At 36.2% G+C, this 16201-nt stretch overlaps 1 protein-coding gene across 1 annotated transcript; it reads right to left on the bottom strand.

Annotated features, from left to right (window-relative positions):
* Positions 1 to 4064: 4064 nt before the first annotated feature.
* On the bottom strand, positions 4065 to 5114 carry LOC107267649 (protein NRDE2 homolog; the record flags this gene model as incomplete). The annotated part of the gene is made up of 3 exons (XM_015739620.2): positions 4825 to 5114; positions 4430 to 4758; positions 4065 to 4352 (listed from the first exon to the last, which is right to left on the bottom strand). Coding segments are annotated over exons 1-3 (905 nt in total), but the record flags the coding sequence as incomplete, so codon positions are not given.
* Positions 5115 to 16201: the final 11087 nt, after the last annotated feature.

Genomic DNA, 16201 nt, shown 5'->3' with positions numbered 1-16201 from the left:
CCTAGTAATTCGCTGGAGAGACCATAACGGTAAATTTGAATACTGTGAAGTACAGAATAGTACCGGTTTACAAACCATTAGATTTGAAAATAACTTCCATAAATTCCCATCATTCAAATGCAGAGACCAAGTTGAACTTTAGTTCAACTGTAGTAAAACAGAATCTCCGCCAACAAGGAGAAACTGATAAACAACCATAAATGCGGTTAAAATATTATAAGGACGCTTCAGAGAAAGTGAAAACCCCTAAAAATGTAACTTATATGTCACACGGAACTGTATGTAGTTAACTCTCCATAAAACTATCTCTTCAGTACGACCATAAACGATGATGGAGGATGTCGATAAATCCAAAAATGCTAGTGGCTACGGATTGACGAAAGAATTCTGCTTATTGACAAGAAAAGACATACCTTAAGTGGGAGACAGCGCTGAATGTGAGTTGGAAGACAGGGAGCATATACACTTAGATCATCCGAGTTCATCATCCTATTGTGACATAACGTTTCGAATGATTGGGAAGCAAATAAGCCTATACTATAACTGCGGGAGAAATTCAATATTAACCCTGAAGTACACATGTGAAGTCTCACAGACCTTACCGATTTTATGATTAGTTATCATGTCGGTTGATTTATATGTAAATTTTCAATAAACGAAAAAAACCTTATTACATAATTATTACTGGATACCTAGTCGTTAAACTCGTTTAAACTAAGCGGAGAAAATGTGAAACTCTACCATTGAGCTATTCTGTTTGTCGTAATGGTCTTCTATGTAGTAGAGTATGTTTCTGAAGTCAGTTCTGCGTAGTTAAGGGTTAAACAAGATAGCTAGCCAAAAGGCAAAATATAGAACGCAAATCGTATTAACCCAAGCAACAATTACCAATGCTCAATCACGATTGACTAACGGTCCAAGTTTAGAACAATCTCAGGTGCAAAGTCTTGATTTCTAATGGTGGAACAAGATTTGTACAAGCTTAGAAAAACCTTGGTCCAACGTCGGCACGAAATGGAGTTCGTATGAATACATTAAGTCGCAGCGAGATCTTGAACAAATGTTGGTTTGAGGCTCAGGGTTAAGTTTACGTTATAATATTTACTTGTATTTTATTGCAGTGTATTAATAAATCTTATTTTATTGGCAGATATAGTTGGTCTAAGAGTTGAATGTGTTTTCTTTTCAATTCTCAAGCAATGTAATGCTTAGCAAATCACACATATTTTCAATAAAATAAGGTAAATACATGCAAAAATATATTTAGTGCACAACCATACATATGCATAATTTATAACAAATATTTTACGCAGTGACACGTTTGCCTTACTAGGGACTTCATCGTTTTTGATCTGGTAACAAAAATACATCGAAGTCGTGGACCGATTATATGTGTGTACACTTTCTATACTGTATGCGTGTTAAAAATGATATCTTGTGAAAAATTTCATTCATTAAAAACTTTTCTGATAATAAGAGCCCAAATGAAGACCTGTACTTAAATTAGTTGAAACATAATAAGGTTAAAACTTGTGTTTCAAATAACCCAGTGCTCAAGCAGAGCAATTGCCAACTCGAGAGGTCCGAGGTTCAAATCCATCATTAGAAGGAAAACTTTAAGTCGTGGGTAAAGTTAAAATGGTAAATAAAGGTGTCCCGAGTACGAAAAAGTCTTGAATACGAGACAAGAACAAAAAACAAATGCTTCGAAATTAAATATTTATTTTTTATCTATCATATTAATGTTATTAGACCAAGTCTGGCAATCAATCCTGGCCGGAGCATCGCCCAATCATCACTTGCCAATATTATACCGACTGACCTGATTCTCCATTGTTGGCTGGAAAGTAGCTAAAAAAAGCGAGACATAAGCCTGTAGTTATGAGTGATAATTTGTTTGTTTGTGTGATACGGTCTTTTTAATTGAATTTTTTTTATTGCATCGCAAAGAAAAGCCAAGTGGAAAGTGTTGTGTACCGTCCTGTAAGTCTAGAAAAATCATACAAATTTAAGTTTTCATATAATCCTTCGACTGAACAATGGCCGTGTAGAGTCTTGAATTATATTTCGAGAGGTTATCGTTGCACTTGCAAACTTGAAAATCGCATCTAATCGTAATGTCATAGGCACGCTTAGATTTGTTTTCTTTCGTTCCTCCCGGTTTCAGCCTAGGAGATTGTCGCGCTTAACCAGCCAGGAATAGATTCTGTGCTTTCCTCTAACTGTCATGTAATATTATTTTCGAAATGTAATATTGTGCTTAGTCTAACGTTTCGGTGACCCTGGAGAACTCGTCGATGGATCGGGTGGGAGGACCTACTAGCGCACAGACCAACTGAACACAAATGACTTTTTACTGCAAATTCTATCCACTTTTAAATAGATGGAATAGAATTAGGTACGAACGATGTCTTATTATAGTATATTTTATGTGGTTTAACATTAGTTTACGCTAGATTTGGTTAGGTAAGGTTAGGATAGGTAGGAATGTTCAAATTTCGGAGACTAGGTGGGTTAATGGATAAGTATATCGTCAACGAACGAGCGATGCGAGCGAGTCCGACTGAAGAGAGCATTAAACGTTTGAAAAGATTTCCTCAGATAAAGATAACTTACACTATTGTTGAATTACTGATGGAATATCGCTCAGGAGGCGGAAATTCGCATTTGTGACCAATTGGGTTTGTGCGCAACTCAGCATTCTTGTGTTACCTTTTCGTCGTACCTTGTCGCGTTTTTATTGTTTCTTACCATTACGTTAACTTTTTTGATTTTGTAGCCTCTATTTTTTATCTTTCCGCATAACGTATCTTATAGTATTAATTTTAAAGTCTAGTCTCGATAGTATAGAAAATTCTGAGCATTAAACCTCACGCGGTTGCATTGGTGTATCGTGACTAAAGATTGTCTTTCACAGCGGAGTCTCATATTTTTCTGAATAATGTTCGCGATTATATTTTCGGGTATCTTAGGAATTATTTCATGTTTCTCGCAGAAGACCTTGTATAGCGTGTTGTTTATTTTGTACCTTGTGATCTTTAATTCTGTTTTTGTTTCTCGTATTTCTTAATATTGTTAATTTGATCAAGTCCCGCGTAAAGGGAGATATTTGTTATTTTGTTATCGTTATCAAAAATTAGAGGATTCTCAATTTTCTTTCTCTCAATCTTTTTCCCCTCATGTAACATCTGCACTGATCCTGCCTCTCTATCATATCTGTCCGTTCCGTTCCTGCTAGTCGGACCTCTTCTTCTATTTTTACGGGGAGTTTCTTTACTTATTGTGACGCAACGGTGCTCTGGCGCCCATAAGGCATTTCGCGAATTCTAGCCTCCTTTGTTCCGCGTAGTCTCGGAAAATTTGAGAAAGAGTAATCTGTCATTTGTGCCAAAAAATCAGTTCTCGTATCTTTTTCTTATCTTTTTCGCTTTTTCATCACTTCATCAGTATATTAAACATATGTCACTGCGATATATCTAATGAATAATAAGGATGTATGATATCACATCCCATAGTAGGGAAATAAGATTTTGTCGTTGTTGGGTCCTTCCTTTCTTTCCTCTACGGCTGTGTCCCCAATGGGGGACATGTGACAATAACTGATCTTATATAGTCAAGGTTGGAAGTTTAAACCTAGATAACGATGTATTTCGCAAGACGGGGCTTACATGTGTTAGGTGTAAAAATTAATTTTCGACCTTTTTTGCATCATTTTGATGTTTATCTACAAAAAAAAAGACGAACAATCACCTAACCTTAAAAACAATTCTCATTATTTTCTACATATTTCCGCTATCTCTCAAACAACTGTCGTATCTCACTTCGAAAAAGGTCGGTTTTTTTCTGAAGATTGAAATTTCCAACCTTAAACCTTTGAAACCACACTTTATACGTACTATAAGATACAATCAGGTGAAAAAAAAAATCATTTCCTTAGCTCCTGCAGCATTTTTCTTCAGTTGGAATACGAAAAGATGGCAGTGTTTAAAATATTACTTTTTAAATAACATCACTTTCATTACTGTTTTTTGATATTATATCAAGAACACTGTCAACTAATATACCTCATTTCAAAGCTTAAGGATGGCGCTTCAAAGTTGTATGTATCAACATCCAACAGAGTTTCAAGTAGTGTTCTGTACACGCTCAATAGAGCTGTTTTTTCTTCATCATTTGATATTGATTCCAAATTCTGTCCCTGAGACTGAATAGTAGTTTCAAGAATATTGACACAGTTATCAAAGCGTTCCATTTCTCGTTCAATCAATGCATATTCTCTGTAGAAATGTAGATTATTTCTGTTCTCATCCTTTTTCAGAAACTCTTTTAAACTAGTTTTTAATTTCTTCCTCCTAAAATAAAATTAAAAAATTCATGAGTGTTATCCTATAAATGACTAACAGGTTACTCAAAATTTAATAACTTATACCTGCTGTCATTCTTGAGAGGATCAGTTTTACTGAAAAATACAAGAAGCCGTTCAAACCGTAACCACCACACATAAATACTTGTACGCTGCGACGTTTGTAGATTTTCAGCGATTACTTTAAATGCGTCTCGTATAAAATCTAAGTATGGTTCTTGAGCTGGATGAAATCGTAAATATTGGGGACCGGATGTTAATCTTCCCTCAAGTATGCCGCCCAAGAGAGCCTTTCGTTGTGTATGAGCAGCCATGACTCCTATTGAAGGATATGCTAATGGCAATAGCATCTCCAAAGATTCACCACTCCAATCAAAGTCTTTAATCGCCAAGTCCTGTAAATTTGACTGTGCTACACTAATTGTCAGACAAGAATACAGCAAAGGTATAAGTAAACATACCTGTAATATCGAATCTCGAGTAGGTAGAAGAGGAACTTTTAATGACATAAGAGAATAAATTGCCAACCGGAAATTTGATTGCATCGAAACCATTGGATGAACAAAATCTGCCACATCTTCTGGGAGAACAAATCGACGAGAATCACCAACTAATTCTAATTCATCGCTACTCACACTGAGCCAGTGACATCGTTCTCTTAGAGACTCAACTCGCAGCCATAACTGATTTAATGGTAATCTGGACGTTAATACCACTTCTTCCATGCCAACTAGAAAAAAGTTTTTCATGAGTAATAGGAAAAATAAGAAGCAGAGAAATATACAAGATTCCAGTAAGTTCACTTACTAAGGCAGGGAAAGGCAGGCAGGGAAAAAATTAAAGGCAGGGAAAAAATTAAAACTTGAATAGGCGTCGTCAATATTAAATTTTGGGGCCGAGAATTAATTTTTACGCCTAATAATTTGAATCCAAATAGTGTTGGGCGAAATTCATATTATTACTCACTTAGATTTTCTTATGAAAACCCATTAGTGAATGCCGCTGAAAGCTCGGCGCGAAAACTCCGAACCTTTCGGTCATGAACCCGGTATCCTAACCACTGGGCTACGGTCGTTCCGCGACGTTCGGACCAACTTTGTATGTTAATTGTGATGATTACCCGCTGTCGGTAAGAGCTTGGTGAGGCCTAGTGGGCCTACATGGGGGGAGAGGAAGTATTAAAAACAAGATGGCTTCCAATGAGTATCGTCTGTAAGAATCCCTGGTAAAATAAATGAAAGGCAAGAAGAGTTTTCTCGCGTTTTGTTAATTAACGCAGATCACATTAGCTTTAGAAAGGCTGTGATCGTCAAATTGTGGCGACCGTGATAGGATTTAAGAATGATTACTAGTAATTTGCTGTGGGTACGCGTAGTATACGATACAATGGCAAGCGCTACGTTTAAAAGACTCCAAAAGACCAGGAAAACTATTCTTATTTTTGAAAGCTAAGTTTCTGAATTTTTTAATTAGTTTTGTAAAGGACTGTACAAGTTTAAAAAGAAATTTTCTTTTGAAACTGGTTACCCCCTCCCTCTCTACTAACCGACGGGTTCGGTTTTCCGGAGAGTCTTTTGTTCGCATCTATTAGTGTTGTTACGCCAAGCGGACCCTTCGCTCAGTGCAACACATTTTCTCGTTACTGGTTACTTTTACACTGTATACAATTTTTTAATTTGTTGCCCGAAGCATTATGAAATAAAAAATTTAACCGTATGTGCCTACTACGCAACTGAACCAGACGAAGAATGAAAATTATATCTCTCTTAATTAATTAATATTAGTTCCATAAATGTTTCATTTTTAATGCAATAAAACTGCATATGGGAATACCTCCTAATGAAGTCTTAATTTTAGTTTACAAGGTTTATTAATTAGATAAGGCACATAACATTTGTCGAGGATGAGTTGTATCACAAACGACTTTTCAATTTGACAGACTTATAATGACTGTCTTAGTGCAGCAATTTCTCGCTCGACCCTAGCGCTCACAGTTTTCTCAAGTTTTGCCTCAGATGGCGCTTCGACAAACATTAACGCAAACTTTCAAATCAAATTTTAAAACATAAAATTGAGATATAAGATTAACATTATAAAATTCCTAAAAGCATAAAATTTAACATTAAACATTTTATTAACACCATTTCATAAGACACGATTTGAAGAATTCACATATAGAATTTATTTATTGGCTCAAAATTAACCCATTTTAGTACTCCCTTACAAAAATAATGTTCTGGCCCTACGAGGGTTAATTAAGGATCTTGATCAAGAAAATCCTATAACTGAAGAAGTACAAGTAAGTTTTCAATTGTTTGAGAGAAAAGTGTTAGAACTCAAAATAGTAGATTAGAAGATAATGGACGCCATAATAGACACAGAAACAGAAGATAAAGACTGCGACGCACAGTACTACGACTCGACAATCGAATGTTCCAGAAATTACTTACGGGTGAAGATAGAGGTCTCAAAAGTTATCTATAGATGGAGCATGCCACAACAAACGGCGTTATCAGATGATACAGAAATAAATAAGTCACATAAACAAAATTTCGAAGAAGATTTGAACAGCAGAGAATTGAGCTTCAATGGAGAAATAAAAGATTCGTGATAATTCTGGAGTCAATTTAGAGAAAATACATGAAAATAAACACATTACTGATGAAGATAAGTTTCAATATTTAATACAGACCTAGAGCAGCGGAACTAGTAAATAATTTTCCACCAACGAGTGGTGATTACTAGAAAGTGGTTATTAATCTAAAATATCGTCTCGCAAAAGACGAGTAGTCAGTACAGGTCTACGTGAGAGAGTTATTGAAACTAGTGCTTAAGAATGCAATGCAGCATAACGAAAAGATAAGCTAAAATTACGTTTACATGTTCTTGAATCACTGAGTTCGACTAAAGACAAATGTGTAGCCATGCAATATCCATTAGTGGAATCATCGCTTCCAGAAGACCTGTTACGAGCCTGGCAAAGATTTGATAGCACGCTCAAGGCTAATGAACTTCAATATAGGTTAACAAAGCTCATGGAATTTTTACAAGCAGAAGTAGAGAATAAAGGGAGAATTTTCATGGCTGTGGGTGGATTTAGCCTAAATATGGAAAAAGCAGCAAATGAAGAAAAACCAAAAAAAAGAAGAACAAACATAAATGCAACAATGATATTCTGACCGCAGCAGAACTGTTTACAGCAAAAAAGAACAGAAGACTTCATCAATGCATAATCTACAGTGAAGAACATCAAAATACGTATACAAGATGTGAGACTTCATAGAAGATGTCATTAGAAAAGAGACAAAATAGAGTAGAAGGAAAGAACGGTTATTTCGGTTGGCTGATACCGGGGACATAATATTAAACGGTGTAAGTTTTCTTCAAAATGTCTTTGGTACGATAAAAAGTATGCTCTCTTAATGTGTTGGGAGATGCCTTCAAGTGAGACGTTAATAAAGAAAATTACAACAAATGTTAAAGAAGCGAAATCTGGTAACCTATCAGTGAGTCAAGAGATTTTCCTTGAAACATTTACGCATTAAATTTAGAAACGAAGACAAAGAACACATATCGAGAGCAGTCTTAGTTCACAGAAATCGTATGTTTTTTAACAGGCAGTTAACGACATGAGATATAAACCAAGATGAGAGCATCAGGTTGTACATTTATTGTGTGGAGGCACAAGGACTAAACCTCAAGACCATAACGGCTATCTCATTCACATGAGAAATTTAAACGTTAGTTATACTTGTGATTTTATAGCTCACGATCAAGAGACGATTCGTCAAGGAATCTTAAATTGCAGAAACAGTCCATAGATCCGGGAGTTGCTACCTAATGATATTAAATTAAATGATATTGGACAAAGTGATGAACCGATAACAATAATAATTAGCGCTGACATATTAGGCAAATTTTTAAGAATGAATCTACACAACTTGGAGTGTGGAATGGCAACAGTTGAGACACAATTAGGCTGGACTCTAACGAGTAAGAAACCTCGTGAAGAAAGCGACCATAGTGATATAGCTCTGATGGTGAAATCGATGTTTGCGCAGGAGGCTGAGATATCTGAGCTGTGGCGTCTAAATATATTGTGGATATGGAGTACGTCTACCCTGGAAGGGAAATTATCCTTCTCTCCCTACTAACAAGGAGTTAGCTCAGAAGAGGCTGCTGACTACAAGGAAGAAATAAAGGATCAAGATCTATATCAAGACTACGGTCAAGCGTTAAAAGAATGACTGAAAGAAGGAATCATTGGGAAGGTGCCTCAATCAGAAATAGATAAGTAGGGTCATTATCTCCGACACAGACAAGTCATGAATGAAAATAGCACAATAAGATTAAGACCAGTATTTGATGCATCTGCAAATGGACTGTCATTGAACTAGTTCTAAAGGTTAGAACCTAATTTAATCAACCTTATACCTGCGATGCTTTTATACTTCAGAGAAAAGAAAATTGGCGTCATCTAAGACATTTGAAAGGTCTTCTTGCAGATAAATATTTCACCTGCAGATTTCTGTGGTGGAACAAGAACAAACCAGAAATCATACAAATCTATCCACACGTCAGAATAGTAATCGGAGTATCTAGAAGCAAGTTATTGTTAGTGTTTGTTATTGAATTATACTTGGAACTTGTTAGTGCAAGAAATGACTTTAAAGATATAAAGGATAATATTGACAAGCGTTTAAAATCCTTTTATGTCGATAAGTGTATTGATCCCGAAGAAATTTAAAAAAATTTTTAAATAAAGCTATCACTCCAATAGCAAACGGAGGTTTTGATTTGACAGGGTCAGAGTACTCGAGGTACGAAAAACCTCATTACCTGACGCCCGTTCTTGGCCTCATGTGGAATAATAGGGATTATGTATGAATGTTGAAACGGTCATTACTGATGAAACCTGTAACAGAGAAGGGTACCAAAAGAGTAACCCTAGCGGCAAGCCACAAGATCTTCAACCCTATAGAGTTCACGTATCCGGTACTATTTCGTCCAAAGCTGTTGCTGCAGAATATAACCAATTTGCATTGGGACACTGAATTTTGCCTTGACGTAGAGAAATAATTTATGGAGTAGCATCAACAGCTAGGATTCTTAGAAGACTTAATGGTCTTTCGATGAATATTTGGTAGCCACCGAGGGAAAAGGAAATTGAACTTTCCTGTGTCCGTTGATGCGAGTCGGCGGACTCACTGACTGACAATTATCTGTACTAATTTATGCGTGGACTCAATCGATGGAAGGTATAAAAATATAATTGGTTGAAGTGAAATTAAAAGTAGCTCCCTCTAAGAATTATTCCACGGCTGGAACTTCTTACCGCGACAGTGGGCACTCGACTTATAAAATTAATTTGTGACGCTCTAAAATATGACCAACCAGAAATACATTTATGGAATGATTCAACGACTGTCTTGTCATGGATGCATCGTCAGGGCCAATGGACAACTTTTGTATGGAACAGGATTCAGGAGATTCGTAGACTAGTTGATCCTACACATTGGCGACATGTTCCATATTTCATAAATCTAGCTGATCTTCCTTCAAGAGGGGGCACCGCCATGCAGCTATTAAAATTAAAATGGTGAGAGGGCCCAGAGTGGCTCAAATATTCTCTCGAAGAGTGGTCTACTGCAGAATATTCAGCTTATGGCACAGAAATATATGTATAACGAGTTAAAAAAGTCAATAGTGAAGATAAAAGCATCAGCAAATGTACAGAGAGTGGAACACAATAAAAATGTAACAATGAGTAACGCATGTGAGAAAACTCCAAAATCAGAACACTACTGGTATGTCAAGAATTTTTCAAGGTACACAAAAATTGTTCCCATGGTTGGATGGATTCGAAGATTTACCTTGAATGCGAAATCGAGAATGAAGACTCGAAGATGCAGAGAACTATCAGCTAAAGAGTTTTCTAAAGCAAAAATGACAGTTATGGGAGTCGTGCAAAGGGAGTCCTTTTTAGGATTCGGTGATCCCGAAATCAGCATTCCAAAAGCTTTCACAGGTAAAAATGGTCTGATCAGACTGAAGACATCCGTAGCCAATCGCAAGGACAAGGACAATTTTCAGAGACCCATAGTGCCAGATCCTCATCATCCCTTAGTCATACGATTGATACATCCTCATAACAGATTACAACACGCGGGAGTTCAGATCGTGTTGAATCAGTTAAGAGACCGTTATTGGATTCTTACTATTAAAAAGGCTGTACGAGCGGTGATAAACAACTGCATCGTGTGTAAAAGATTCAAGGATGCTCATGTGGAAACAGCACCTGTAGTTTTTCCTAAGAAAAGAGTAAAAGATTCCGTTGATTTTGAAGTAACAGGTGTTGATTTTTCCGGCCCTTTATACTTAAAGGATGGGCAAAGGGCCTGGATTTGCTTGTTCACCCGCGAAGTGTTTCGTGCACTTAACTTGAAGCTGGTTACTTCATTTATAAAAGTATTCTTAGAAGCTGTATGACGTTTTATAGCAAAACTAGGAAGGTCAACTATTATTTACAGCAATAATGGTACGAACCTTACTGGAACTAAAAAATCGAAACATACATCACGGTTACACGAGCAATGCACCGAGTAACGTGCTAAGGCTAAACTTCTGTGTCAGGTTATTGACTCGTTTGTTATATATGCTGTAGTGAATTTAAAAAGTGTATAATGGTCTACGTAACACATCGAAGCTACGCACCTGTAATTCAAACGCCTTGCCAAAGAAAAATCGAAGTCTGATTCCAGTCCAAGATGGTAAACCAATCGACGGAATTAGGACAGAAGGCCGTACACATTCAGGTCGTCCAATAAAATAACCTGATAAATTTAGTTTTAATAATTAAGCGATAAGAAAGAACTACTACATAATACAAATGGCCTTATATTGTTAATTTAATTTTTGTAATTTTGAATTGGATTTAATGGTTCAGTAGACCCAATTGAAGTCTAACTAATGTTTAATAATATTTTTTATATTTTAAGTTCACATTTAAATTACTTATTTTTAATTAGATTTTGCATTTAAGTTCTCATCGTTTGTAGATGGTATACGTTGAGTTCTTCAAACCATAGGTGGGAGGATATGATGATTACCCACTGTCGGTAGACAATGAAATGGTCAGGCCTGGTGGGCCCACATGGAGAGAGATGGAGTAGTGAAAAACAAGATGGTTGTCAGTGAACGTCATCTATAAGAACCTTTGATAAAATTAAAGTCAAGGACTTTTCTCCTGTTCTGTTAATGAACGCCGATCATATTAGCTTTAGAATGACCGCGTTCATCACACTAATGCTGTCAATATTGGCTTTGAGAATTGGACCGATCATCGCAAAGGAAGCCTACCACTGGGTATTTGCACGGGCAAACGATTGCCGTTCAGGGTTTACCTATACTGAATAAAAGAATCCATAAAAACTAACGCAACGTACCTCACTCAAGTATTAATTTTCAAGAATGCATATATTTGCTGGAAATTCTGATTTATTATCGATGTGTCTTTGTTGGTATCAATCCCTTAACTTCTTTAGGACACTGACACATGTGTATGTGTAGTTTTTTAATTCAAATTATTCTGAGTGAAAAAAATTAAAACGAAACAAACAATTTAATAATTTTTTATCACTTCAAAATATTCGTAGCTAAAAAAGTTTGATAATTATTTCTTGAAAATAAATCTTTTGACCTACTCCGGATGCTGAACCAACAACATTTCACCTAACATGAACAACCGCTATCCACTACGCTATTGAGTACTTGTAATTTTTTAAAAGTAAACATAACAGCTGTATCGGGTGTACAAATAGAAAAATCAAATTTATTCAATTACTTTCATTACAATCTACTTTTATCTGTTACTTTTTATTAACTTTAATGATATTCATTTTTCTGGCTACTAAATATCGGCAAACTAAAAATGGGCTCAATGGATTATGGCTCGACGAATTCGTCGATATTTACGAATCAAATATCGGTGAATCGGTGATAAAATCGGGAAACTTACATTAAGATAAACCAATACACTCTAAATTGCTTCATCACCATACAAAATTACAATCAAGCAGAATTGCAATCTAAATTGCAATTGTAGATTAGAACGCCAAATTTTATGCCTGTAATCCAAAACGATAGGTAAAGTTTGTAAGCGTAACCACATGTTATTCGAACGAGTAGTACCACTTTTCGCCAACTTCGGACAATCCAGGTACTAAAAAAACAATCCTCGCTCCAAAGATTAGTCGTCTGTTACACCTAGCGATATGTATACGCTAGAAGGATAAAAATCAAAATATAATAGACCTATTTTAAAGACGGCAAGCGTGGACCAATCGTTGATACACAGTCATCCTCTTAAAACATCTTAATACCTTTGAGATCCTTTTTAATTGTTTCTACACAGGCGACTATATTAGCCTTGAAAGAACTATCAGCATGCCGAAAATCAAAGCAATCCGTCCAATATTGACTTGACTATATCGAGGAAATCAATTGTGGAGCAAAGATTGTCCTGTTGAAGCAATATAGCTTGGCATATTACACATCAGTCAACGTATTGTAAATCAGCGTATGTGTATTAATTTTAATGTAATAATTAATGTGTGGGTTATGCGTGTGTTGTATGGGTTACGTGTGAATATATTGTTACGATTGCTGGATCCGGAAAATCAAGCGACGTAAATGGAATTTGTATTAAAGGGATGATTCGTTGGTTCAGTCCACTTTATCAGCACGTCCACGTGTTAATACAAGGCCTATCGAGTTTTATGATTTGAAGTTATGGTAAGTGATAATATACATAAGGGTGCAAACGATGGAACGCAGTGGAGATGTACCAGAGATAGTAGCTCTGTAATATACGATAGTGTATAAATGCTTTGCTTCTACTAGTTGGTGACATTATTTGCAGTATATAAAGATCTTAGATTATTGATTATTAGCACTTTATCAATTTATACATCTAAATAAAAAAAGAAAGTAAGGGCAAATAACAAGTTTTAATACATTATTGCATTGAGAATTGTAATACTTGCAATCCACAAATACCATTATATAGAACTATTCACGAATATTTGAATACTAGTCGTTTTAAAAAATAGTTTATAAAAACAATATTATCCGCGTTTAATATCTGAAGCTATTAATGGACGTAATCGTCACTATGCAGATGTTAACTCATAATGTAATGTCTTTCCAATAAAATTATTGCGTTAAGTTAAGTAAAATGTCGTTTACTGAAAATGTGTTTGTAGGGATTACGTAGTACTTTATGCACACTAATCTCGACAATTTCAATTTTTAATATCATATTCTTAGCACCCATTATCCTCTGTGTATTGGATTGAAATTTTGAGTTTTGTTGGTTTGAACACTAATGTTCTTTCGCGATACTGAGTGAGCCAAGTCCCTCAATTTTGTCCTATGTTTAATTAAAAAAATAGAAAATACCCCGTGCATAGAACTTTTTCCCCTTTTGAGTGAATGAGAATGAGCTAAGTATTACGTATTGTCTTAGGAAACAACTCAGTGATTCAAAACTTTTGCATATCACTTATAATTTGCAGTCCACAGTCAATAATAAAAAGTATTCGTGATACATAATAATTGAAATTCTCGGTTGTCCAAGATGGTCATAACGACAAATGAAAAAATCAGCTTCTGAATCCATTGAACGAATAAATGTTCACCGTAGAAAAATATTTGTTCTTTCTTTTCGAGAAAATAAAAAAGAAAGTAACTCAAGAGAAGAACATAGTGGATCACCAGCCTTCGTTTGACGCTTGAAAGAGCTTCAAGACGATTGGAGCCGACCAATTTAAATGCTAGTGGATCCTCGATTCTTCGAGAACACACCGTGAAATGATGGCTAAAGGGAAAGAAAGGATGTGAAACCGGATAGTGTCCTCTCGAAGAAGAAAAGAGCAGATGGATAAATGGAAAAGCCGAAATAAGAAGAAAAGAAACGAGAGTCGAAAGTGAAGGTATAAGAAAAAGAGAAACTAAAGAAAATGTGGAAATCCTTGGGAAGAGACACGGGGTCGCTCGATTTATACTTAGGAGTGGGTAGATATCCTTGATCTAAGGAGCAAAGGTCTTTTCACATATCAGTAAACCGGTCACGGTCTGCACTAATTACTATTTCTAGCGCGCACCATCTTCCAATAAGACGGAAATGGCACGTTTATTGAATTTATGGTATGTGCGCGCCACATTAAATGTATATTTCGAGTCAGTCCGGATACCAAGATGAACGTGGTGGGTATGAGGGTGGCAAAAGTGTTGAAAAAAATGGGGATCCGAAAAACGACGGAAAAAGAAAAGCGTATAGAGAAAGTAAAAAGAACAAATACTCGGTTAACTTCATCCTTGATGAAACTGAAAATGATATCTTTGAGGGTGTGGAACGGGATTTGTATTCCCATTAGTGGAAATATTAGATATATGTTCTTTCAGGAATATCGGATTCCACTTAAATCAATAGAAAGTCAACGATACTACATCTGGTAAAAGAGTCTTGCTTACAAAAGCAACGATGTTACCTAGAGTACCCACATTTTATTTACTGATTGCTGTACTACGAATTGCGGAGACCAATATTTGACAAAGAATTTAGCATATCTGGACCGACAAATAAAAGTTCAACAATGTTAAAAGTCAATATCGCCAGTCAATATCGGCCCGTCATGGCGTTTGTGTAACCCATTACGGCCCCATTACGCGAAAGTAAGTAGTATTTTTAGCTATAAAGTTGTAACCTCTGAAAATTTTTAACAGGGAAAATTCGATGTAAAATACACAATAATACCTGTATTATAAGTAAATGAAGTACCATGAACAAGTACTTTCTTATTTTTTAATAAATATTAATTCATTCAATTTTTTTCTTAAAAATTAAATTTTACGCGTAAAAACTGAATAGTAATATTGCAGTCATTCGTTGCGTTTTTCAATGCATAAAAATAATATTTGCAAATAAAACAAAATTGAATGGCCCCATACAGCGAAGTTACAATTTAACCCTTTTACCCTGATATGTTTAGAAATAACTCTCATGAAATGTTCTCCATGTAACTATAAAATCCAAAGGTTTCTTTGTACCATTAAGCAGATGAGTACTGTAAGTATTTGGTAAGACAATGTTTGGTGGAGCGACAATATCGTCTTACGTTAGTACGAGTCAAAGGTTGTGGCACCAAAGGACTAAAAAAAGCCTAGGATTGGGTTGACAACGAGGAATAGGAAGTTCAAGTGTGTAGAACATTCACCTACGTATGCTCCTCATCTTTCTGCCCTATAGACAAGTGAATGTGCACGTGCATGCATGTATGAGAGCTAGCTCAAAGCAGAGAGACACGGTCAAAAGGGCAGGAATAACGTCTCGGTTTGCTCGAGCGGCCGCTTTACGGTTTGTTTGGGCTAAGTTGCAACCCGCTCACGGTCAAATATAGTAGTAACAGTCGGATGGAGTGCTCCTAACGCGGAAATGCGACGGGACGGTGGTGGTAGTGTAGTAGGGCGAAATGATGGAAAGATGGAAGATGAAGGTTGGTTTTATGAATGGAGAGCGGATTACAGGATGGACAAGCAAACCTCTTGGCAAGAATGTTGCACGGACCGCGAATTTAGTACCACGGAATCTCACGAATGGTTATTTGATTAGGTCTGCTTGTATTTGTCTCGAAACTCGCCGTGATGTCCTTTATACTAAGAAAGCCTGAACCCTAACCCTCGAGCTACATCCTTGAACTTCGTGCTTTACCTAACTCAAACTAAATTATTTAATAGCCCGAAGTGAAATTTGTGCGGAAGCATTCCCCCCCCCCCCCC

This window comes from Cephus cinctus, unplaced genomic scaffold (assembly GCF_000341935.2).
Source record: "Cephus cinctus unplaced genomic scaffold, Ccin1 Ccin1_scaffold0429, whole genome shotgun sequence".
Classification (NCBI taxonomy): domain Eukaryota; kingdom Metazoa; phylum Arthropoda; class Insecta; order Hymenoptera; family Cephidae; genus Cephus; species Cephus cinctus.
The sequence above is the reverse complement of the archived record's forward strand: the minus strand, read 5'-3'. Positions and strand labels throughout refer to the sequence as shown.